The 27,011-nt window shown below is 39.2% G+C and overlaps 1 protein-coding gene across 8 annotated transcripts in view; it reads left to right on the top strand.

The window, feature by feature from the left end:
- The window catches only part of ATRNL1 (attractin like 1), a 1,022,331-nt gene extending 995,924 nt beyond the window's left edge, over window positions 1–26,407 (top strand). For 5 of the 8 annotated variants that reach the window (XM_075935411.1, XM_075935413.1, XM_075935409.1 and 2 more), the window contains one exon: window positions 20,844–21,402. In XM_075935411.1, the coding sequence (XP_075791526.1) occupies window positions 20,844–20,968 (125 nt within the window). In that variant the 3' untranslated portion in view covers window positions 20,969–21,402. Of the gene's footprint in view, window positions 1–20,843; window positions 21,403–22,006; window positions 22,142–22,597 lie in introns of those variants that run through there. The other 3 variants (XR_012905693.1, XR_012905692.1, XM_075935407.1) reach the window with 3 other exon arrangements.
- Window positions 26,408–27,011: the final 604 nt, after the last annotated feature.

Genomic DNA, 27,011 nt, shown 5'->3' with positions numbered 1-27,011 from the left:
CACCACTTACATTTTAAGATAGAAGCCCTAAAATCTGCTGACCTTTCTGGACCCAGGGAGCAGCTTGCTACAGATTAACAAGTACTCTGGGGATTCCCTAGGTTGCACAAAGCTTCTGGTGGGGAATCCCAAACTGGGAGTTTGTTTTTCATTAGCTTTCTTTTCCTTTTTTTCCTAAGAAAAAATCAATGTTAGTTTATATCTACTTCGAATTCTAATATGCACAGTGTCTATGACATTGTTTAAATTTTTTATTACCATGGACAATTATTTACAGTTGCAGGCTCTAATGTAGCAGTAATATAGGAAAGAGAAAGCTGGATTGCACTACAAGGGGAACAGCAGGTCCAGGGTTTACTAGATTATTATACTGCATAATTTAGTGTCCTTCAGAGAAAGCATTTGCCCTTGAAAGAATGTGGAACTAAGCAACTCAAATTATATTACCAGTAGTTCTTAGAAGTTGGTATGGTAGAAAATAGACTTTATTCATGACAGTCTTATGTCATCATGACAGTATGTACAGCCATTAAAGCATTATTAAAATATAAGAATTCAGAAATGAGAAGGAGCTGAGGCCAAGGATTTCATGCACAGATCAAACAACATATGTGAAAACCCCAGTGGAAAAAAGACAGCAGGAGAAGGGAAAAAAATCAAAATAATTTCTACTTTATAAAAACAGATGGAGGATTTAGTGAAACTGTAACGAGGGGGTGAAAACAGAAGAGAAATGATAGGCACAATGGACTTTTTCCTGTTCTATGTTTAAAATTACTTTCCCTGAGGTCAAATGATGTAGATTTAGGTTCATGACCAACTCATGATACTAGTGACACACACCTGTGATACTTACGTGTTCACATACAAGTAACAGATTAATAAAACATGCTATAATACACATACCTTAGTGAATTTGATTTTATTCGGTAATTTAGTCAGTTTATGACAGACACTACACTATAGAATTCTAATGGGTTTGTTTTTGTACATGACATCATAAACATTTGAAAAACACAAAAGTCTGTCAAAGTTCTTTCAGACCACATGTTGGCAGTGTACACTACAAAGTGAGTTTCTAACACAATACTTTCCTTTTAGAGAAACATATCTACTATATATTTGAAAGAGTCCATCCATCCATGCATCCATCCATTCATCTGTTCAAGAACTCCTCCTAAACGGTTAGAGATAGGACCACCAAATAAGCTTCCTCTTATCATAATTTAAAGCAAGGTAAGGGTTTGATGTTCCAGAGAAATGAGATGTGCCTAGAATGAGTTTGCGTCTCAGTAACCCATACAGAAAAGAGAAAGAATCACTAGACAGGTGAAAGGAACTGGCAGGGAATATACTTTTCCCTCCACCCCCCATCCAAGACTTCTCCAGTCCTAAGCCTCCCTCCCCCAAATGCTCTTAATGAATGGCAGGTGAGTAAAGCTCCCGCCACCTCCGATTCATAACATCCCTTACAAACATTGCTGGCTGGTCCCCTTTCATCAGGGAGTGAAGGACAAGTGAACAGTTTTCTGCATTCTTCACTCTGGCTGGGGAGGTCATTGGGGAGCTGAAGCTAGACTTGCCCCAGCTGGGGGACATGAGCCCTTCTCCCAGCTGTGCTCACTGGAGTTACAGCAGCCATGGAGAGGCATCTTCACCTGTCCCAATATGCTGCATTGAGAGAGAGCTGAGGTAGAGATGTTAAATATCGGTTAATGGAATAGTCGAGTAATCTCATGAATTCTTATTGGTTAGTCGACTATTCTAGAGTACCTGGGGATGAGGCCAGCAGCCAGTGCATCTCATTCCCAAGGAGCCCCCTTCCATAGCATGCTGCTACTTCAGTATCAGAGGCATCAGCATGAGGAGCCAGGCAGGAGCTGGTCTTTGAGGGGAGTCAGTTTAAAAACCAGTTCCCCTCGTTGACTGGCTGCCTGTCACGCTGTGCTGTTGCCTCTGATAAAGAAGCAGTAGTGTGGGGTGGCAGCAGCCCTTGTCTAGGGGGAATCTGAGCTCCCTGATCCGGTACGAGCTAGAACTGAGCTGGGCTGCCTGCCCGGCTCCTAATACACTTTAAATGCAGAGCCACAGTGGGGGTAGGTCCCTGACCTGTCACAAGCCAGGACTGAGTCAGCCTGCTAAAAAAATTTACTGGCATGGGTGGGGAGAAGAAATGCATGTAGTCTATAGCATTAACCTATAAGCTTTTGCTTAACGGTTAATTGATTAGTTGAATACACTATTATATCCCTAAGCTGAGATAGCTCTCTCTCCTTGAGGCAGCCTGCATACTGAACCCCTTATCCCTAGCCCCACACCTGAGCTAAAATTTAAATGAAGCATATGCATTTTCCAGAAAACAAAAATGAATTTAGTTAAAGACCTGAACAATGCCAGGTAAATCCTTTAGTCTACTATATATTTGAGAGAGTCTGCGCACCTTCGGTCTGTCCTGATTTCTTTTTGTGCATCCATCTGCGAGTCTATTCAAAAACTCTTCCTAAAAGGTAAGAGGTAGGACCACCAATTTTGATATGCAGCTTCTTCATATCATAACTTACAACAAGGTAATGTTCAGAAGCTTCAGGGGGTAGCCGAGTTAGACTCTACAGGATAAACTCTGAAGAAGTGGGCTGTGCCCACTAAAGCTCATGATACCATCTACATGTTTTGTTAGTCTATAAAGTGCTACCAGACTATTTGTTGTTTTTTAAGCAAGAAAATGGTTTGGTTGTACCAGGACAATCAGATGTGTGTGGAATGCAATTGTTTCTCATCAAATGGAAAGGGAGGGCTATGTTAACTGGGACAGTTACACTCCAGAATGACCACGGGGGGTGGAGGAGCAGCAACCAAGTGCACCCTCTGCTACCCCAATAGTCCTGGAGAGCTGTGGAGCAGCTGCCAGCCAGGCAGTGCAGTCCTCAGTGCCCAAGCATGGCCCAGGGCAACAGCGGGTGGCCATCTAGCATGGCACCTGTCACCCCGGGCTGGCCCTGGGGAGCAGCCCCCTGTCCTGAACTCCTCCTCACCCCCCAACCCTAAGTCCTTCACACTCATTCTCCCAGCCCCCCGCCCTGAAGGACCTGAGCAGCACTGGAGGGAGGGAGAGAGAAGGCAATTGGTAGCTGGGGAGAGGCAGCCAGGGAGAAACAGAAGGCCCATGGTGGCTACGGAGAGATAGAAGGTTTCTGGCAGCCACAGGGATTGGCAGCAGGGACAGAAGGCCACTGCTGGCTAAGGAGCTGGTGAGAAACAGAAGGTCTTACTGGCTGGGGCAAGGGCAAGAGAAAGCCCTGCCATATGGAACCCCCCACCTTTAGCCCCTCCTCAGCCCTCAGCCCCCAGCCCTTATTCTTGCACCTCTCCACACCCCCAGTCTCCTGCCCTGCCTCCCCACATCCTCAAGGCCATGTCCTGATTCCTGCACCACCCACACCACCTGCTATGAAGGAACCAGACAACACTGGGTAAGTTTTCTAGTATATAATACTGTATTCATTCAGAATAAACAATCCAAAGTGCCAGCTTTCTCTCTTGTGAAAAATAAAATATACACTAGTCGAGTTTTTAGCCACGTTTAAACCACCCTGTTCCAGGGCCAACTCTGAGCTGGGCTAGACCCCCAGCTCAATATCGAGCAGTCTAAAGTCAGCTTCAACTTTCTCTGGGCTAGTCTGACATGTTGAGGTTCAAGGGCATAAAGTAACATTGGTCATATTTCTCCCTTCCCTTTACCTCTTCCCCAGTGGCGAAGAAGGGTCACTATGGCAGTTCTTTTTCACACCAAGGAAATCGTCCAGTGGTTGATTAAACTTTCTTTGGCTCAGCTTTTTGGTCCTCAGGCAATGCAAAGATAGTCCTTCATGTGCAGTAGCAATGGATGTCTGCTCCTTTTCCCAGGGAAAAGACTTTCACTTGTCTTTCTTTTTCTTGATTCAATATAACAGCAACAGTCTTGACCAAGACCAAGTGAGAGAAAGAGATTTCATGAACCACGGCAGATTTGTTTTTCAGCTTTGTTGTGTATGACTGTGGCTTATTCCATCAGACTGAGCCAGATCTGATACCACAGAAAAAGGAAAGCACTTTGGTAGCTCAAATCAAGAAGAACTGAGGGTGTCAGGGTTTGGTACTCCCGGAAAGTGTCACAAGTTTTCCCAAATGCATGAGAGGTATACCAGAAATGCATGTTATTCTAAACTGAAAATGTTTGCTGTATGATCTGAACACACTTATGTACATTCTTCCTTTTATAGCATATCAATATTATTTCTGGGCTTAAAAGTGAATCAGTAACCTATATTTGCTACTAATCTCCTGCTAAGGCACCCATCTTCTGCCTTCACAGTAGTATGGACTGAGAAAAAAGGCTCTGTCATAATTCTGTGCCTACAGAGAATTACTGTTCACTTTCCTTCCTCTCCCCCAGGCCAGGAAAGCTGTCTTGAGTCAGGTTATCATCCATGCTACAGTGTTCACCTTTGTAGTTTGCTGTACCAAATGACTTCTGCAATTTAAGGTATTTTTTCTGCTTATATGTGACGCAAACAGAAATACTGCCCAGTAACTCATTGTTTTACCTAAGTTTCATGTAGCAATGAAATCAGCTCCATGAGACAAATAAGGAATATACTGTGTCTGAAAATGAAATCTTAGACCTTGCCTGAGGTGCTGATGAAATTGCAGATCGATTCTAGTGGCAGATTTAACAATCAGCAAATTCAGCATATGCTGACTGGGTCACATCTGATCTAAGACTCCTCCTCTGCTCCCATCTGTTAGTGGCAGAAGAACATAAAGACGGGTCCCAGTGTAGGTTTCTATTGTGAGCACCCACATTTTCCCCACATTCAGATAAACTCACTTCTCCGATCCCCCACTTTTGTTCCTCTCTACCACTATCAGTGCCGCTGCTGTTGGAGCCATCAACATTGTTCCCACCTAAGCCAGAATTAGTGTAGGTAGAGCCAGAGCCATGAACCCCTACTGCTGCTGCCATTAGAGCGTACGTCAGAGGCCCTACGAATAGCAGAGCTTAGATTTCTGCAGCCCACATTTGAATTTGCCCAGGCAATGGAAAGAGAGAAGGAACTTCTGACCAAAATGTAGGCTCTGCCATTGACAATCCCATTCATGGGAACACCACCATTTTGAAATTTCCCTCCCCGGGCAAATTCATACATTGACAGTGGAAGCAGTATAGTGCTCTTCCTAGAGCTTCCAGCAGGCTGCTTTGGCGTTTGTTGTGTGGTCAAGCAGCCCTGAGCCTGCAGAAGTCCTCCTGGTCCATGGGTCCCTGAACAGTTGCACTAACTATACCTCTGCCTCTGCTATCTCACCTCATCCTTGCTGGATTCTGGAGCCCCACACTCTTAGGGTATGTCTACACTACCACCCTAGTTCGAACTAGGGTGGTAATGTAGGCATACCGCACTTGCAAATGAAGCCCGGGATTTGAATTTCCCGGGCTTCATTTGCATAAGCCGGCCGGCGCCATTTTTAAATGCCGGCTTGTTCGAACCCCGTGCCGCACGGCTACACGCGGCACGGGCTATATAGTTCGAACTAGCAAGCCATTCCGCACTATCTGTACACCTCGTTCCACGAGTTAAAATCCACGAGGTGTACAGATAGTGCGGAATGGCTTGCTAGTTCGAACTATCTAGCCCATGCCGCGTGTAGCCGTGCGGCACGGGGTTCGAACAAGCCGGCATTTAAAAATGGCGCCGGCCGGCTTATGCAAATGAAGCCCGGGAAATTCAAATCCCGGGCTTCATTTGCAAGTGCGGTATGCCTACATTACCCTGCTAGTTCAAACTAGCGGGGTAGTGTAGACATACCCTTACATATTAGCTCCTCTGATAGATTATGTTCTTGTGCTTCAAGATTTTAACTATATTCCTAGGCTTATCTGCTAGAATCAGTAAAATCAATATACTCTGTGAGCTTACTAATGGACCTGGCCCAGTGTTGAGGGTAAGGATTTTGCTCTCTTTTTCCTCAGTGTCAGGCATTAATAGAAGCAAAAAAAAAAAAAAATCTCACTAACCACGCATTACAAACGTTTAGGACCCTGAAAGTGTCAGCTAAGTTATCTGCTTTCAATATATCTTTCAAAATTTAGGCAGTGTCTGCCTTTATGGCTTAATTCTATATCATCTCATTCCTCAGATTATTTGTTTGTCAAAGTGGCTACAGGGTATCAAGCTAGCAATGTATTTAATGTCTAGTTGTAGAATGTGGCAGGATACTGTATAACTGGAAAAGCTATTTGGTCAAGGCCAAATTAAAAGCCAAACAGTGGGTAAAACAATGATATATTGCAGCATGATGTTGGACTCAAAAAACAATTCCAGCAGTTCATCTACCTCACAAAACAGAACTATGAATTAGAGCACCTACATTATGGAACAAGTACTGCAAATAGAATATCCACTTATGATTAAACTAATGTGCCAGAATCTCAGTACACCTCTGTAATTGTTTGTTTGCATGAAGATACTCATCACTGTTTCTTTTAAACAAAATTTGTAGATAGTAGCAAAACAATACTTTTGATACACAGATTTGCAAGAGTAAGGGCAGTAATGAGCAAAGTACTTAGATGTCAGTATCCTGATCCTTCTTCCTTGAAGTAAATGAGAGTAATATGGTAATTGTCTGCAGTGTGAGTAGGGAAACCTTAAGCCTGTAGTTTTCTAGGGTTCTTTTCTTCCATCCTGAGCAGAAGGGGGATATGATATTGGGGAGAGGAATCACAATGAAAGGGTCTGATGTGAAGAGCAAAAAAGAAAGCATGAAAGTCAGTAGGAAGAACCAAAAGGCAATAAGATGTTCTCATATCCTCCCTTCTTCTCCAAACCCTTGCCAGAAAACATCAGATCTGTCCACAAAGAAGAGGGATGAGAAGTGCAAAGTTGCAATACCAGTTATCACTGGGGGAAGAACAGCATCTCATCTGAACATTCCGTTTTCCCATGTATCTTTGAAGAGTTATTCAAAAAATTCTGATATCAGAATTTGATTGAATACTCATTCATAGTCATATCTGAGTGCAGCTCTGTACACACAGAACATCCATTTGTAGGGAGAAAGGGAGGCTTTGGAAATAGATGGATTAAAAAAAAGGGAATGGCATCAAAGACCAAATTTGTGAAATATCATCATTAGTAAAAGTTGAAAGAAGTAATAGTTTAGCATTGTAATATAGAGCTATCTGGCATATCCAGTGGCTACAAGAATGGCAATTCCGGGTCTAACTGATGTTCATCCTGCTATCCATTTTTAGCAAGGCTTTAGCTTTTCTACTAATAGGTAAAACCACCAACTCACAGGAACTGATCTGGGTAAAAATGGAGCTCTAAACTTTGTGTCTGGAGTTCCATGATTGATGAACGTTTATGATTTTATATATGTTAAGCCAGGCCACCAATGGCAGCAGTTGGTGCCTGGGACTCCATTTGAATTACTGCAGGAGTACCAGATTGCCTCTTCGCATGGCTCTGAGGGTTAGGTGGGGAGCCTAAGGGCAGACTGCCATCGGCCATGCCCATTCTGCCCTTGGCCACGCCCTTTCTGGGGACATAGAGCTGGCCCCCACCACATTTTGCCCTGGACCTGTGGTGGCTGTCAGCCCCACTTTCTTAAGCTTTCTCTCATTCGTATGCAGGATTCCAACAAAATGCGCATTGCCCATTTCCTCTGCTTTGGAAATCTGTACTAGAAACAAAAAGTATATTGGGGAGATACTCCATGTTTTGTAGAAGGTTAAACCAAAATGTGCCTCTTGATCAAGAAAGAGGTTCATAACTTGCCCCTTTTCGGACCTTAGCTGTTATTTGGACTACTAAGCAGAATAATTTAGAATTTAATTTGTGTTTATACTGGTTTAACTCAAAGTTGGTGAAAGTAATACTTTGCCACCAGTCCAAATAAGCGTTTTCTCTTCTGCAGAAATTACTGTTTCTCACCAAATTCGTGCAGAGTAGCAAATTAGTTTATAGTGATTTTCTTGAAAACAAGTTAAAGTGTGCACATTACAAGAATAGAAATGTTTATAATAACATGAGGTTAATTGATTCAGTGTTAATGAATAGAGACATACTGGAATTTCACTAATTGAGATGGAAACAACATGCTTGAAACATTGCTACGCAATGCAATCTATGTAATTACATTCATTTTTAACCAGTATACAGTAGTAGGCCACATGGCCATTTGACTAGTATGACTCGAGGTTTTTAAAAAGCTTCTGAACAGATTCCTCAATTTAAACGTTCTTAATTTTCTACTCTTAAAAACCATTTATTTTCTAAAAAAAGAAAAATATAGATTCATGGCGGGTGATTTGCTTTATTGTGTTTGATAGGTTTTTTTTTACTGTAGGTCACTGTACACCTTTCATGTATTATAACATCTGCTTTTGCCTGGAAAACATACGCATGTTTTGTTTTTGAGATTTTTGTTTGAAACTCCAGCATATAATCAAGAAGTAGATGCATGAAAGAAAATGTAATGGTTGATTAGATGCAAAACTAATCACTGACATTGGAAAATTAAATGTAAAATATTAAAATGTTCATGCAATATATTATCCTGTCATAAAAATATCTATCTTATTGACAAAAGTTATGAAATTAAGAGTTGAGCTTATCCTCATTTTTATTGCCATGTTATGCCTAGATACAAAAATTGCTATAATGGAATAGACTAATAATCTAACAAGACCAGTATCCTGTCCATAATGAAGTCGAATGTAAAACATTTCAGATAAAGATTACAGTCTGCTTATAATGTTCCTAATTATTGATACTATGTGAAAAAAATATGTTTCCTGATGACACATGATGATCTGTTTACTACTTGAATCTTGTATCTGCAGGACCCATTAATATCTGTATAAATGTCTACCTCTAGGCATCCAAATCCAGGCTTAATGTCTCAGATTAGATATTACAGGGTTTTGTATTGATCACTTCCACACTATGAGGTATAGCCTTTCCAGGAGACCATAACATCTCTTTTGAATATGTGGATTCAATAAGGAAATAAATGTCACTACACAAGTAATGTCAAGTTTTCCTAAGTAGGTCACAAGAATAAATTGAAAAGAATTGAATAATATATCTAAACATCTTCCATAGCAAGACAAAATTGTTTTCCTATCACAACCTAAAAATCATGTTTCTCTCCTCCAGATGTAGTCAGATAAGTGATATCTGGAAATTATTTTTTAAGATCAGATTTGACTCATGACATCATAATTCATGCATCTAGATACAGCTGGCATAATTGAAATTACCTCCTATATTCTAGTTTTACCTGTCCCTGACCTGGAAAGTAAATTCTGGACCAAAGATAAGAAAATACATGACAATGCTTATTTCAAATTCAAGTACTGTAAATGCAAATGTGCTCTACTACTACTACTATTATTATTGTTGTTGTTATTATTATTTATTATTTATTGTTTTAGTATACAAAATAGGTACACTGAGTGCTTTGCCAGTATGTAACAAAGACATGTCTCTATCTAAAGGTGTTATAATTTCATTTATGGATAACATAGAAGGGTATGGAGAGCCTGGTATGAGAAGGAAAAGGGCTGAAGTTATGAAAGTTCATGTTGGGAGGTACTTACGTTAATTAGGCACCCAACTCCTATTAAATGTACTGTAATGGAATTTAGGTACTTAACTCCGTGAGGCTCCTTTGAAGATCCCCCAGATACACTGATGTTATACACTTGTCCCATCTTATTTTTATCATAGTCCCTCCATTTAAAAAGTAATTTTACACCTAGTCTCCTGTTCCTGAAGAAGTTTGAGTGGACTATGAATGTCTCACATTGGCTGGCTGGAGACAAACATCATCTGACTATATCCAGAAGTTGCAGGAGGGTTCTCAGAGTACAACTATTATTTTACAGTGCCTCACCAAATATTTTAAGGTTTGCCTTAAAATATTTTATCTGCCTTATCCCAGAACGGTTGGATTTTATATCTTGCAAATTAACAGAATCAGCATATTTCTGAGAGGACCATCTATTGTAACTGTCCTCAACTCCCTTCCTCCCCATCCAAATTGGCAAGAGGCAACTCAATCCCCTGAAAAATAACACTACTCTAAGAATAAGATGGCATTTAGCTTATTATGAATGATGGGTACTAAAGTAACAAGAATTTGAAAGGATTTCATGTAAAATAGGTACAACACCTGACCAGGGACTTGAACCCTGGACCCTCAGATTAAAAGTCTGATGCTCTCAGTTGGTAGAGCATCAGACTTTTAATCTGAGGGTCCAGGGTTCAAGTCCCTGGTCAGGTGTTGTACCTATTTTACATGAAAAGAATTTGAAACTAACTCTATGAAGTCAGACACAAGGGAACCTCAGCTCTCCTATTTGCTAATATATTACAACTGACCTCCATTATTTTATTAATAATCATAGAATCATAGAATAATAGGACTGGAAGGGACCTCAAGAGGTCATCGAGTCTAGCCCCCCACCCTCAAGGCAGGACCAAGCTCCGTCTACACCATCTCTGACAGATGTCTATCCAACCTGTTCTTAAATATCTCCAGAGAGGGAGATTCCACCACCTCCCTTGGCAATTTATTCCAATATTTGACCACCCTGACAGTTAGAAATTTTTTCCTAATGTCCAATCTAAACCTCCCCTGCTGCACTTTAAGCCCATTACTCCTTGTCCTGTCCTCAGAAACCAAGAGGAACAAATTTTCTCCTTCCTCCTTGTGACACCCTTTTAGATATTTGAAAACCGCTATCATGTCCCCCCTTAATCTTCTTTTTTCCAAACTAAACAAGCCCAGTTCATGAAGCTTGGCTTCATAGGTCATGTTCTCTAAAACTTTAATCATTCTTGTCGCTCTTCTCTGTACCCTTTCCAATTTCTCCACATCTTTCTTGAAATGTGGCGCCCAGAACTGGACACAGTACTCCAGCTGAGGCCTAACTAGCGCAGAGTAGAGCGGCAGAATGACTTCACGAGTTTTGCTTACAACACACCTGTTGATACAACCTAGAATCATATTTGCTTTTTTTGCAACAGCATCATACTGTTGACTCATATTCAACTTGTGGTCCACTATGACCCCTAGATCCCTTTCCGCCATGCTCCTTCCTAGACAGTCGCTTCCCATCTTGTATGTATGGAACTGATTGTTCCTTCCTAAGTGGAGAACTTTGCATTTCTCTTTATTAAACCTCATCCTGTTTACCTCTGACCATTTCTCTAACTTGCTAAGGTCATTTTGAATTATGTCCCTATCCTCCAAAGAAGTCGCAACCCCACCCAGTTTGGTATCATCTGCAAACTTAATAAGCGTACTCTCTATCCCAATATCTACATCATTGATGAAGATATTGAACAGTACGGGTTCCAAAACAGACCCTTGAGGAACTCCACTTGTTATCCCTTTCCAGCAGGATTTAGCACCGTTAACAACAACTCTCTGACTACGGTTATCCAGCCAATTATGCACTCACCTTATCGTGGCCCTATCTAAGTTATATTTGCCTAGTTTATCAATAAGAATATCATGTGAGACCGTATCAAATGCCTTACTAAAGTCTAGGTATATGACATCCACCACTTCTCCCTTATCCACAAGGCTCGTTATCTTATCAAAGAAAGCTATCAGATTAGTTTGGCATGACTTGTTCTTCACAAACCCATGCTGGCTATTCCCTATCACTTTATTACCTTCCAAGTGTTTGCACATGATTTCCTTAATTACCTGCTCCATTATCTTCCCTGGGACAGACGTTAAACTGACCGGTCTGTAGTTTCCTGGGTTGTTCTTATTCCCCTTTTTATAGATGGGCACAATATTTGCCCTTTTCCAGTCTTCTGGAATCTCCCCTGTCTGCCATGATTTTTCAAAGATCATAGCTAAAGGCTCAGATACCTCCTCTATCAGCTCCTTGAGTATCCTGGGATACATTTCAACAGGACCTGGTGACTTGCTGACATCTAACTTTCCTAAGTGATTTTTAACTTGTTCTTTGTGTATCCTATCTTCTAAACTTACCCTCTCTCTGCTTGTATTCACTACGTTAGGCACACCTCCAGACTTCTCGGTGAAGACCGAAACAAAGAAGTCATTGAGCATCTCCGCCATTTCCAAGTTGCCTGTTACTGCTTCTCCCTCCTCACTAAGCAGTGGGCCTACCCTGTCCTTGGTCTTCCTCTTCCTTTTAATGTATTTATAAAAGGTCTTCTTGTTTCCCTTTATGCCTGTAGCTAGTTTGATCTCATTTTGTGCCTTTGCCTTTCTAATCTTGCCCCTGCATTCCCGTGTTGTTTCATCCTTTGTTAGTTGTCCTAGTTTCCATTTTTTATATGACTCCTTTTTTATTTTGAGATCATGCAAGATCTCCTTGTTAAGCCAAGCTGGTCTTTTGCCATATTTTCTATCTTTCCTACACAGCGGAATTGTTTGCTTTTGGGCCCTTAACAACGTCCCTTTGAAATACTTCCAACTCTCCTCAGTTGTTTTTCCCTTCAGTCTTGCTTCCCATGGGACCTTACCTACAAGTTCTCTGAGTTTATCAAAATCTGCCTTCCTGAAATCCATTACCTCAATTGTGCTGGTCTCCCTTCTACCTTTCCTTAAGATCATGAACTCTATTATGTCGTGATCACTGTCCCCTATACTGTCTTCCACTTTCAAGTTCTCAACTAGTTCCTCCCTATTTGTTAAAACCAAATCCAGAACAGCTTCTCCTCTGGTAGCTTTTTCAACCTTCTGAAACAGAAAGTTGTCTCCAATGCAGTCCAGAAACTTATTGGATAGCCTGTGCCTCGCTGTGTTAGTTTCCCAACATATGTCTGGATAGTTGAAGTCCCCCATCACCACCAAATCTTGGGCTTTGGATAGTTTTGTTAATTGTTTATGTATTTATTTGTTAATTATTATGTATTTATTTGTATAGGCATGGTCCCATATTTTTATCTATTTCAATGTAAAATATGTGCATAACAAAAAAGGCACATTCCCTGCTGCTTCTACTGTCTTCCCTTGTTATGCTGAGGAGTTACCATCATCCCTCAAGAAAAGGGAAATTATGGGGTCTCTTGCTCAACATAATTTGCTATTGTTTTCACATGTTTGAAAGCTATTACTCATTCTATAGGTGATACCAGCCAATACCAATTGGTGTGGTAGCTGTCTGTAATTTTCACATTAATGTAATCAAAACATAAAAATAATATAAAATAAATACAAAATAAGTATAAAATAATTTAAAATAAATCATATTTTTGTAACATTTTGAGACTGTTTTCTCAAATGGCTTGGTAATTTATATTATAATGTAGACACAGAATGTCTTTGTGCTCCATAAAAGGCAAGTGTTATTCCTGTTTCAGAGAGGCATAGGGTATTTAAGAGACTTGCTGAAGGTCCCACAGGAAGTCTGTTGTAGGAACACCTTGGCTTTTTTGACACTCAATTGAGATAATTAATTGCAAGATAATCCTTTGGCTTCTAATTGAGAAAAGAATCTTAATGAAGAAGTAGGAGCTCTTGCCTTTTGGAAGTATCATTGCATCTTTAAAATTCCATCTGAGAGCATCAGAACTAGGTTGGAGTATTCTTGGTGCAATGTCTCAGAGAAGGGATGAGAGAATAGTTTCAGTAGATGCCCTGAAACACTTTTATCATCATCTGTTTTAAAAGTTAGGCCAGATCTACACTGATGGAGAAAGTTAGTGCAAGATATGCAACTCCAATGACATGAATTGTGTAGCTGGAGTCAACATACCTTGCACCGATTTTCTAGGGCAGCCCCACAGTGGGAGGTTGATGGGAGAAATGCTTCCATTGAATTTCCTTACTCCTTGTGACAACAAGGAGTACCAACCGCCAACAGAGGTGCCCTCAGCATTTGATTTAGCAGGTCTTTAACCTGCTAAATTGAACCTCGGAGATTCTATCGCCAGAGCATCTCTCCTCCTACAAGTGGAGACAAGACCTCAAACTTTTGAGCAATATAGCATTTCCTATCTGTAAATAATGAATGTATGCTGATCCGATGTGCAATCACAAAGGTTATCATAGAATGTGGGTCATTATATTAAGGTAAAAAATAATTGAAAAAAACACTAACTGGTTTGGATTTGATGAACGAAGGTATCTCTGTATATAAAAAGTGCTTTACAGTCCTGAAATAATAATGATGGCAGAACCCAGTTAAAATTCCCAAATATGGAATTGCAGGTAATATTGATGAGATGAGAATGAATCTATAATCATTAAGCACTATGGTGACCTGCATTAAGCGCTGATTACGGTCTGTAATTCCCACCATTTACTCAGTATGTTTTAAAACTCTGCAGATCCATTTGTATGGACTTTAGTGGGCATACGACTGTGTGATGGAAATGCAGCAACACTTTGTCCATTTCTATATTTAGCTTGTACAGTGCCTTTTTCAAAAGTCAACAAATGAAACTGAAGTAACTGTGCAAAGTGCTAAAGGTTGGTTTTAATAGCATAGTATTGACCCAGCCTTTTCTCTTGTAAATCTCTCAACCTCAGTCACAATGCTGTCATTTTGTTTTCATTGCTTCATGTGACCTTAACCAGGGTTGTTTTGGGGAAGGGGAGTTGGAAGGGAAGGAGGGGCATTGAATAGCAAACAAACCTAATTGACCTTTGTGAGCTCTAGCTATTGTAGTATTAGCTCAGCATTATAGATAGTCTGGTTTTTCATAAAAAATGAAAATACCTGGAACTTAACCAAATGAAGTCATTTATCTAGAATGTTATCTCCCAATAATAGATATTGAAATTGAAGAATTTTTTTCAGTTATCTGGATATTCATGCATAGCAGGTCATCTGTAACACCCTTAATTTTAACAAAAGGCATATTATGAATGCAATATTTTTTCACTAAAATGAGAATTGTAGGGGGAAAGGTTTAAATTTAACAGAAGCTAGCAAATAAGACAACTTTTAAAATGTTAATTTCTGGAAAAATAGACCATAAAGCTAGTCATATACCTGAGCTACATCCATAATATTTTTATTCTCTAGTCAGATGCCTAACTCCCCTATAAATGCCCATCATGAATTCTACAACCATTGCCCATCTACCAAACTGTTTCCAAGACCTTCCCACATCAGCATCAACTTCCAGGCCACCACAATCCACTTCAGTAATGGAATCCCACAGCCAATTATATTCAATAAATCCATGAATTATCACACTCACCTTCGCAGATCCTCTCACTACCCCAGACATATCAAGAACTCTGTTATCTACAGTCACCTACTGAAATACCACAGAATAACACACTTAAAAACATCTTCATCAAACAAGGCCACTTGACCAGAATAGAGCCCATCATGAAAAAAGCCATTCTGAGGAACCTATTGCAGTAGAGAAGGGGAAAAATCCCTCACTAATTGCACACATCTATAGTTACCAAAAGATTGATGCTCCAGAGGTTGATCTTCTAGCATTCGATTTAGCGAATCTAGTATAGACCCGTAAATTGCACGCTGAGGGCAGCCCCCGCTGGTGTCCTGTACTCCTACTTTTGCAAGGAGTAAAGGAAGCTGACAGGAGTGTTTGCCCCTGTTTTCCTTCCACTGTGCTGACACCATCAGGGCTCGGCTTAACATAAGCCAATTCCAGCTACTCATTTTGTGTGGCTGGAATTGTGTACCTTAAGCCGACCTTCCTGGTCTAGTATAGAACAGGCCTTACTATACCACACTGGAACCCATATAAGATATAAATGAAGTTGCAATCCATATTTGATGAGGACCACATCCTAAAAGAAAAGCAGCATCAGACATATTTCCATTGCTATGATGTTCAGCATCCCCCACAACACACCTTTCAAGAACCATGTGTCCTGCACACACTTACTGCAACACGTGGTGTACCTCATTCAGTGTATCAAATGTCCCGACCACAGCTGTGAATAAAACCAAACAATCTCCATGCTCTTGAATGAACTCACACAGAAAAATAGATGACAAAGGCACTCTGTTGCAAATGCTCTTCACAAAAAGATCAATCCATATCAACCAACATCTTCAAAAGATAAGCTAAGTCTTCTTGACATTAAAATTCATGATGTCAATAGAAACACTAGTTGTTGTAATGAGACACAAAATCTGTAATTCATTAACCCTCCTTTGCACAGTGACTGCAAAGGTGGAAGTTGCCCACTTCATCCTGAATTGTTTCTTGCAGTATGTGTCAACTGCTTGTGTTCCTTTCCCACATATGAAGAAAATCTCTCTGTAACTCAAGAATTTCAACAGACATTGACAGAGTGAATGGTGCCTGTCCAGAGAAGGGATATGTGGGAGCATCCCATTTAGCAATTAAAATTTGGAATGGCGGGCAGTGCACCTACCAACTGCTACCCTGAGACTATGTCACACTTCCTTAATTTGCATTCCTTTTTCCACTTTTTTTTCCAGAAGAGGCTTTCCGACATTTGGCCCGTCTACCCGGGGCCAAATATGGGGAAAACCTCCTCTTTTGGAAGATCCCTTATTCCTCATAAAATGAGAAATACAGGGCTTCCGAAAGAACGTGCCAGGTTTTTCAGAAACTGTTCTGAAAAGGGGACACGTTCCCTGCATGTGGCAGAGTTTTTTCGGGATACCTTTGGTATCCCGGAAAAACTCTGTAGTGTAGACATAGCCTTAATCACCTATGAAAGCTGATCCAATAAAAGACACTATGTCACACACCTTGTCCCTCTCCTATCCTGGGACCAAGAATGCTATAACAACACTGTAAACAGTTTCTTACTCTGAAAGATAGTTTAGTCTTACATCAGCTTGTATCTAGCTATATACATTCAGGCAAAACATTTAAACATCCCAGCATGGGTATTTCCATTTAAAGCTGATTACAGTGAAATAAAACTATAGCTATTAAAGGCTTAGAAGAACTACAAATACAAGCAGTAAAAAAAGACAGTTAGTAAATGAGGTAGTAAAACATTTGAGCAGGGCAAACAGTTCATAGCACTCAGCCTTCCTGTAGCAGACTGTTCTATTCACTACAGACCCATGCACTGTTCCCTGAACTGCACTTAAACCTGCAATTAACCTTTCACGCCTAATGAAGCTGTTTTGCTGGAAAATTAAAATATATAGTACTGCCTGCTTTTACAGAGACTGGGAGGAGAGCATTTCATAATGAATGACTTTTCACAGGCTTTTGTTGAAAAGCAAAATTTAAAGTACTCTGTATACAAATTGGGAATGTGCTTTGCAAGGAAATCTCATTTGATGTGCTGTATTTTATTCCTGTACTTATTAATTGTTTTGCGTAATTGTTAAAACAACAACAGCATACCCACACACCAGTAATTTTACGATTAGGCAGCTATTGCTTGACAGTCAACTATTACCATTTAACTTCCATTAGGAAAGATTATATTTCTTAAAAAAAGATAACCAAGTTCATATTGTTTTCTCTCATATTTTTCTCATTGTGAATGCAGTTATCTTTAAAAACCTATATATTTTACACTGATGAATTTGGCTGAATTCAGTTTTTAATTATCTTTCCATACATATCCGTAAAACAGGTTACAGATTTTTTTTCACCAACAGGGATTATGAAAATAACCTGGCCTATTTCTATGCAGCTAAAATCATTTGGACTTAAAATAAATCAAGTCCTATGATGATTGAATTTTCAAACCTTGGACAATTAGTGGTTCTGCCTTGTGTGGAAATGATACATGGGCTCTCCATGTGGAGGCATGATGGTTTCATAGCTCTTTACTGATGTCCTACCTACAAATAATGAGATAAAGTTCTGGTTTGGGAAATATTAAAGGCTATGTCTACATTATCACATATGTCAACAAAACTCATGTTGCTCAAGGGTGTGAAAACGTGGAGTGTACAGCGCTAATTTGGCAGGAGAGTTTCTTCCATTGTCATAGCTACTGCCACTCAAAGGAGGTGATTTAATTACATTTTCAGGAGAGTTCTCCTCTCCCATCAACATAGGGTGGCTACACAAGAAATGTTTACAGCTGCTGGCCAGTTGCACGAGTACTGCTGCTGGCCCACTGTAAGTTCTCTAGTGTAGACATAGCCTAATATCTGAAGAACACAGGCAAACAACCTAATATCTGAAGAACACAGGTAAACTAAACTGGCTGTGAAACTGGAGGTAACAGATGTTGAGCATCATAAGATTTACATTTCCAGCTTTAATCATCTTACATATATTAGTTTTTTGACATTTTAGGAACAAAAACCTACAAAATAAAGGTAAGGTTTACAATAAATATTTAAACTCTAGCACTTTTATCAAATCATCAGTAGCATTTTAATGTAAATTCTGCTTGCCTGCAGCATCTGTGCATCATCTTGAGTTGGTAAATGAAATTCCTTTAGACCGCCAGTCTGAAATAATGAATTGTTCCCCTAGTTAATTGTATTGCTTTGATAACAAGGAACTGTGCTGGGCCTAGAGAACACAATAAGTGAATTTCATCAGATGATTTGTATGACATTTTGAAAAATGATCTTCTGGAGTGACCTGATTTTAATGGAACTTGAACAGCATGCCAACATGTCCCAGTATGAAGCATTAGATTTGAAGGAAACAGTTCCTTCTGAATCTTAAGGCTACGCAGAGTGGGGTGAGCAGCATGCAATCAAGCATACAAAAAAAATCACATAAGAAGAATAATTGGAAGAAGTGTCTTCCTCCTAATATACAATCCATTTAACATACTTGCTAAGTCTCACTGTTAAAAACAGAATAACATATGGGGGAAACATAAAAAATCCTAGCTTTGGTAACATCAGATATTGCTAATATTTTAAGGGTGCCTCAAAGATATCTTATAATTTCATTTATCAATGTCCACTTTTAGGGATTGCTAGCTAATGCCAGGAAATATAAGTGTGTGTGTGTGAGAGAGGAAAATTACATAATTAATCTTGGCCCTTGCATATCCTGAAACATAAAAATGGTAATAATATGTATCATTTCTACAGCATATAGCACTTTGTGTTTTCAGAGTGGTATGAATGTTAACTGGCTGAATCTTGTAACATCCTTGTGAGAGAGGGAAGATATTATTATAGTTTTGGATTAGCACAGAATTTCCAGTATATCAGCAACCTGAACTGCTTGGTTTCCTTCTGACAATGTATTTGATGTGAATAAAGCGGACTTTAGAATTGCATAGAAATCCTGAAAATTATACCTTTTCACTTATAATCAGCAAGGTGATGCAGTGAGATAATGTGTGAGCAATTGCATTTAAAATTGGGTTTTTTGGTAGATAAAACTCAGCCCATGTAAAAACAATAATATATGTTATTTATTACAAATACTGGAAACTATGTTAAAGGTCCTAGAGTGGATGAGCACCATATGCAACTGAGCTTTAAGGGGAAGTGTATACTGTTTGTCCACATTGTTTTAATTAGTTATGGCTAAATTGGTTTCTGAATGCTGTGAAATCAAGAATCAATTACTCCATCAGAGTTTGAAGAATACAATAATGTGATTTTGTGAGTTGTTGCTACTAATATTTAACATAAACTATTACCATCACGTTTTACTATCTGATAACAATCCATCTATAACTTCTCTGATTTCTATGTCTCCTATTATAAGATCTCTGATACACCAAGATCAAATAATTTTTCTTCCTCATCCTTAATTTTAGTTCCCAAAGCCATTAACAATTTTGCACCATTGGCCAAGCTATAAAGACATTACATGTTTTGTATGTAAACTGTTTATTTGCTGTCTTTAATGGTTTTCTTAAAGCTGGCCTTTGAGTAAATCTATTTGGGCTGAAAACATCCTTTGATTACAGTTCCAGCAAAATGTTGTAAAACGCTAGTTTACTACTTCATTCTATTATATTAATATATCCATTTCTCTTTAATATATTAAGCGAATTTTGTTAGTGTTTTTATGCAGATGAACTCCAGTATTAAAGTTACTTAGTATGTAAAAGGTTTGTAGATAGTTATGTTTTTTTCACTTTTTTCCTCATACTCTATGTATCTTTTATTTTATTATATATATTAGGAAATCCCAGACACAATGTATAGATGTACTGCAAGCAGCTACCAATATGTTTCTCCGATAAACTAAACAGGTTCCACACAGTATAATTAAGAACAGAATTTGTCCCTAAGACTTTACTTAGTTTCTACTATGCTCACACTATTTGAAAAAAAATTACAAAATACTTTTGTTTGCTGTTATTTATATTATAGTAGTATCTAAAATCCCAACTGTAGTCAGAGTTCCACAGTGCTAAGCATTATAGAAACACATAGTAGGAGGTGTGGTAAGTTGAGTAAGTTCCTGTCACAGATGACTTCTTTCTACACGGACAAGCCAGATAAAGGGTAAAAAAGGAAAGAGAGACACAGGCTACATCTACACAGCTTCCCTCTTCCGCAAAAACCTATGCAAATGAAGCATGGCAATATGCTAATCCATGCTCATTTCCATAGGCTCATCACCATAGCCACAGAGTGGTGAAGTGGCATTCCCAGGGTCACATAGGAAGTCAGTGGCAAAGCCACAATGGAACCTAGGCCTCCTTATTTCCAACCTAGTAGCCTATCACCTCACTACTTTTTCATCTTCTTTTGTTCCCAATTATAAGAAAAACATATTATATAATAGGAAACTATTTCTCAGTGTCCCATTTCACTTTGAAATAGCTGATGACTTGCTGGAAAAGTACAACAGACTGGACATGAAAGGTACCAACACAATGCTAAGAAAGGCTTCTCACCATTGGGCATTAAATTGTGTTTTGTGTTTTTATTTTTCTTACAGGTCTTGCAATTGCAAGTGCCTTGATAGACATTTCCCAGCAGAAGCCTGCAGACTGTAAAGATAAGAGTTCAGGAGTCAGAAATCGAAAACATCATCTTTCAACACGTCAAGGAACTTGTGTCTGAGGTCCAGAAAATGCACTTGTACATGCTGCAATGTTTTCTTTTAAATGGCTTCCATTGAAAGCTATACTACAGCCTCAGTTTTTATGGAGGCAAACCTATGGATTATGATGATGAAGATGATGATAAGTAATGTGCCCTGTTTTATTCACATTTGCAGCCAGCTATGCCCCACAGCAGAACAACCTTATGGCAAATACGAATATATATGATGAGTTTATTTAGAAATAAACTAAATACTTATCTTGATGCTGAGCATGTATTGCAACAGGGTGGGCACTGACTATATCCAGGAGAAACTGTACATTGTTTTGTAATGTAGAAGGAAATTGTATAATTGCAAACTAAACTATTCACAGGACACTAAAAGACATTTTTGTAGAGCTTAATTTAATGGTGAGATTGTACAGTTTTCTTCTAGTAATCAGGGTTAAAATTCCCTTACAGAAAGCAGGAACTGAAGGTACTGATCTAGATTGAGGCATTGTTTTATAATTGCCCAAATCAGGCAGATTTTGAATTAAAAAGTAGATATGTGTAGCCAAACAAAACAGCAAATCTATATTTTGAAGTTCCTATAATATAAAAATCCTGATTAAAGCATATCATGGTTTTATTTACCTTCCTAAAGTTCCTGAAATATAATCTGGGCTGCAACAGGATGATGGGTGAATTTCAGTATTGCACTTGCACTTCATAAGAAGTTTATTGGAATTCTGACTGAGATGTATTTTAAAGAGTGCATGTTGGTCTTCCATACCAACTAATTATCTGAGCTAACTAAGCATGGAAAATTCTGTGTTGAAATCAAGTTCCCTTTTTTCCAAAACCTCTTTCCAAGATTGCAAGCCTAAGGAGAGTTTAACTTGCTGTAACTTTACAGTAGTGTACCAACTTCTGCTTCAATACAGTAATATTCTAAAGTGACTGTAAATCACTGTCCGTATCACCCAGCAAAAGAGTTGCACTTCAAACAGCACATTGGCCCGTAAATAATAATAATTAATAATAAATTATCCTCTTCTTGCCTTCCTTTCCCAGCTGCAGAATTTCATTTGATCTTCATTTTCCTCCTATTTCAAGAAATATCCTGCATACAAAATAAATATAATAATGAACTTGAAAAAGCCAGCTTGATTCCAACCATGATTCTCAGATCATCCATCCAATAAGGGACATCATCAAATCAGTGCTCAACAACAATAAAGTGAACAGAAGAGCATTTTTTTCACTAAGCATTAGTCTAACAAGCTTTGAGGAGCTTGTTCACCATGGTAAAAATTTCAGCAAATGGTTTCATATGTCTCCGCTCACTGTATTTTCAGTTAGTTATAATTCTGAAATACGGCAAAAGAAAATGAGATGGCTAAGGAGGGAGGTAGCAGATGGGTCTTATTCTCAATTATGCATTAAGCGTTGATGACAGTTTATATGAAACCTGTAGTTTTGTTAGATCTTGCTTGGAAGTGAAGTTTATCACCTCCGCAGTTGCCAAGGTGCTAATGTAGGAGAGAGCCACAGATGTATAAATGCCTCTTGTATATGATAGAGTTTTGGTAAATATGAACGATATAAAAAGATAATTGATGTTTACTACTATAGCTGTATTTTTCATTTTCTTTTTTATTTCAGGAAGGTGATGACATTTTACTATTTACAATTGACTACATAGTTACTTGCATGCCATGGTGGTGCAGTAGCAGTAATAAAGCCCTATTGTGAGTTGGTAGTGTTTACTTTGTAATGCCATTCATACATAAAACTATTCAGCTTAATTTGGATGAGGACAGAATGTAAAAATTAAATAAATATTAAAAGGAATGGTTGTACAGGATTATTAGGTTGCATCTTACCATGACTGCTATATTGTTTTGACAAATTGTGAATTTATGAATTATGCTATAATTATTCCTTAGCTGGCATGATTGTTTCAGTATTTTCCTATCTTAAAATATGACTATTTCTTAAGCTAAAATAACGCCATCATGATATTATGTTTTTATTGACTATTCTGACCTCACTCCCTAATTTTTTAAAACCTAAGACTCATTTTTAAAGATTCTGTTATGAATTTTCAGTCAATTCTACTTAAAACTGAAAAAAGAGTTCTGAAAATAGCCCCTTCTGTCAATTTGAATGCAGATCTGCTCAAGGGAAAATAAGCCAGTAGAAATAGTGTATATGGTGAATAAGCCAATCATAAAGAAAAGAAATAAACCACTTGTCTGGAGATTTTCCCTAATTCTGTAATATCTTTATGCTGAAACATTATGCATGAGAAATATACAGGTTTTTTCTGTGGACCTAAGACCCACAGTACACAGGACATACGTTCTCAGAGCACTACTCTGACTTTAATCCCCCAGATTAATTGAATCTACCTATAGTCATCTGAAGTTTGATGTTACTTGAAAAATAAATTTAAATTTAAATGGATTTTAATGTTTATTGTAACACTTGAGATGGGCAGATATGCATCAGGAATTTAGTAATTTATCCATTAAAACATGTTTTTATTGTTCAAGTAAACTTACCTTGGGGTCATTCAACATTTTCATTACATTGAGTACTTTTTCTAATTCTTTTGTTGTTTCTTCTCCCAGAGTCCCTGACTATATGCAGATTAGTGAAAATAAATACATCAAGTAGAAATATTAATATAATATTGTCATTAAATGGAAGTTTGCAACTAGTATCAAACCACAGTATCAGAGAGCTGTGAAAATACTGATTTGTCTCAGATACCACACTATGCAAATTGTTGGCAAATATTGACTCTTAATGGTGACCGCTGTACAGTAGGTGACAGATAGTCTCGTTTTCTTTATGCTCAAGAATGTTCAATGCTCTGCTTTTGAGCTCTTAATCCAATGCAGAAAATGTTGAGTGGCCCTTTGTAACATTAGTGTAATTTATGTAGAACTACGAATATAGGGCTAAAAACTGATCTGGTTAGTGGCCCTGTGGTGAAATTCTAACCATCAGGATTCTATAACTGTTTAATTTCTTTGCAAACCAGTCTTTAATAGTTCTGGGGACAAATTCACAGCCATAAATTACCGTTCAAAGCAAAATAAAAGATATATTGCATACTGTAGCATGGATGGACCTCTGCATTTCTCGTGTGTGTGTGTTTGTGTGTACCCTTTCATGAAGCTACTTGAATGTAGTCTGTGTAAATATGTTACACTTCAGAATGTAATGAGTTCTGTTAATTATATTTCCTTGTTAGAGACAGACATATATGTTTAACTGGGCAAATTCAGATTCAAATCTGACTGCATTTTTTTCCAAGGGAGCCCTCTTTTTATACAGTAGAACCAAAAACATGGAACATTTGAAAATATTGGGTCTTGATATATAGAGAGAGTCTGATGTATAAAATCAGCAGCAGTGATGAATTTCTCAAACAATTTACATTGTAGGTCTGGAATCCTGAGGGTAAGAATTGAGAGCTCACTTCCACAATGGCTCAATCTTTAGGCCTAATATATTCGACAGTATTCATCTAGATTACAATGTCATTATGTACTTATTTCATTCCCGGTTTTATTTTAAAACAACCTGAAGGATTTCTGGACAATAAAGGTAAAGTCTCTGTTAAAAGAATGAAGCTGTCTCTTGTTTTTCATGCGAGCCATCTTTTATTAAGATTGTATGGCATTATTATAGGAAATTCTCAAGAAGGCAAATCTCAACTGGACAAAGTGTCGTTGCAAATAGCTCGACCTTTAGCTTGGCACCTAAAAGGATCTGGCTTTTCAGTCATGTAAAAATAAATGAAACTTAACTTTTCAGCCTAAAAAATGCTACCTTTTTCAAGGTGAAGTGCTGATGCTTATGTCAACTGATACCTATGAGAGGACGTCTAAGCGAGTAGACATTAAAGCTATTTTGAACACATCTGACAAATAAATATTGCTTATAAGGACAATAACCAGAACACTGGGTAAAGCCTTTCCATCTTCTGATATTAATGAATATTTTTTCATTTGCCATCTGTGCTCACCGTGATCGTCATGTGTATAAATTGAGTAGAACTGTTTTGTGACTATTCTGTGCCAATATAAAGGCACATAAAAAGTTGTTGCAAGCTGGAGCAACTAAGAGGAGGGCCAGAAGTTAGGAATTGCAAAGAGGACCTCTCACCCATTCCCAGAGTAAGGAGGGCACAATAGTGAATCTAGCCCTTTGTGTTTTAACGTGGGCATCCAAACTCTGCAGCTAATTTGGGCAATTTGTGCTTTAGCCTTTCTATGTGTCAGATTATCTATCAATCAAGTGGTGGTTTAAACAAAAACAAAACAACTCAAAAGGGGCATTTTGAAGCTTAGTTTGTTAATATCTGCAATGTGTTGATGCTTTGATGCATGGCACAACAGAAGTGCAAAATACTACTATTTTCAGTGCAAGTTGGCAGCAGTAGATTTGCTTTCTGGAGAGATCAGCTTGTTTGATTTATAGTCACTGTTTAAAAGTGAGGGCCAGCTGGAAGGACACCATTAACAGCACCCGTTCAGCTTAAAATATTTTTATTTTAGCAACAAAATAGCCTCCCTGGAGTGTAAATAAAACTTAAAGCAATGAACAGTAGGACATTTTGCTTCTCAGATTTCCTCAGTGAAAAGTGTACGAAGCATCATATTCACATGAAGGCCACCTCACATGAATGGGGATATAGAAACCGCCTGTCACCATTTATTTATACATATACATTTTTATTTAGAAGTGCTAGTTTGGATTGGTAGATTCTTGGGGTTTTGTACTGCTGCCCATCACTATAACATTTGTGTGCGTTCCATATTAAACAGCGATGTCCCAAGTGGACTTCATGGAGTCTCTGATTTTTAATGGTATACAAACTATAGTTGCAGCAGATTGTTTCTTTTGGATTGGGGGTGTGTACAGCGAGGTGCTGTGATCCTTTCTCACAAGTTGATAGTGCAAAGAGGAGTTTTTAGACACTGATGCTACCTGACCATTCAAGCTTCTTGATGAGTCAAGCAAGATCCTGAAGCTTTGCATCAATTTGTTGAAGGGGGACTTACATGCCTTCAGGGTAAGTGGAGAACATTACCCCTGTTAGTTCTTGCTAGGATTTCTCACAACCAGCATTATTTCAGTCTTGCCTGGGTCAGACCCATCTGTTCTTCATCTGAGGGCTGATCTCTTGTAGGATTTCTAATTTCTTAGTAATGTTGGTGATTGAATCTGTGTAGTGAATGAGCCAGACAGTTGAGTGACATCAGCGTAAAGCTCTGTAGGCTTAGTGTTTCAGTCTTTCCAAGACATCTCATTCAGATACCTAAAAGAAAGAGAGACAGTATGTTAGTATGTTTATCCACAGAACTCTATCAGTAAGGGCTTTCGTGGAGCACCCCTGTCACCCTACTGGAGAGGAATTATTGGAGCCACTCTAATGCTGTGTCCTAAATTTATTAGTACAGTAAAACTCCATTAGTCCGGCATCCAATGCTCCGGGACTCCTGATGGTCTGGCACCATCAGGAACCCGGAAGTGCTAGGGCAGCCGGACAGGCTACCCCCATTCAGCTGCTGCTGAAACTGACCAGCAGCTGAATCGGGGAACCCAAGAGCAGAGCAGCTGGAGTGCTGCCGGGTTGGTCCCGTAGCGCCGCCCCTCGGTGCTGCGGGACCAACCCGGCAGCACCCCACCTGCTCTGCCCCGGGCTTCCTGGAATCAGCCGCTGATCTGTTTCAGCAGCGGCTGAATCGGGGACCCCTGGGGCAGAGCAGCTGGGGTCCTGCCGGGTTGGTCCCGCAGCGCCGTCCTTTGGCGCTGCGGGACCAACCCGGCAGCACTCCAGCTGCTCTGCCCCAGGCATCCCCAAGAGCAGCTGGAGTGCTGCTGGGTTGGTGCCGTAGCGCCGCCCCTCGGTGCTGCAGGACCAACCTGGCAGCACCCCAGCTGCTCTATTGCAGGCATCCCCGATTCAGCTGCTGCTGAAACTGACCAGCAGCGGCTGAATCAGGGACTCCTGGGGCAGAGCCTGACTATCATAAGGGGGGGCTACGATGGGTCTGGG

Source organism: Pelodiscus sinensis, chromosome 8 (assembly GCF_049634645.1).
Source record: "Pelodiscus sinensis isolate JC-2024 chromosome 8, ASM4963464v1, whole genome shotgun sequence".
In the NCBI taxonomy this organism is placed as follows: Eukaryota; Metazoa; Chordata; order Testudines; family Trionychidae; genus Pelodiscus; species Pelodiscus sinensis.
Note: the sequence above shows the minus strand (reverse complement) of the source record. Positions and strands in the feature narration are given on the sequence as shown.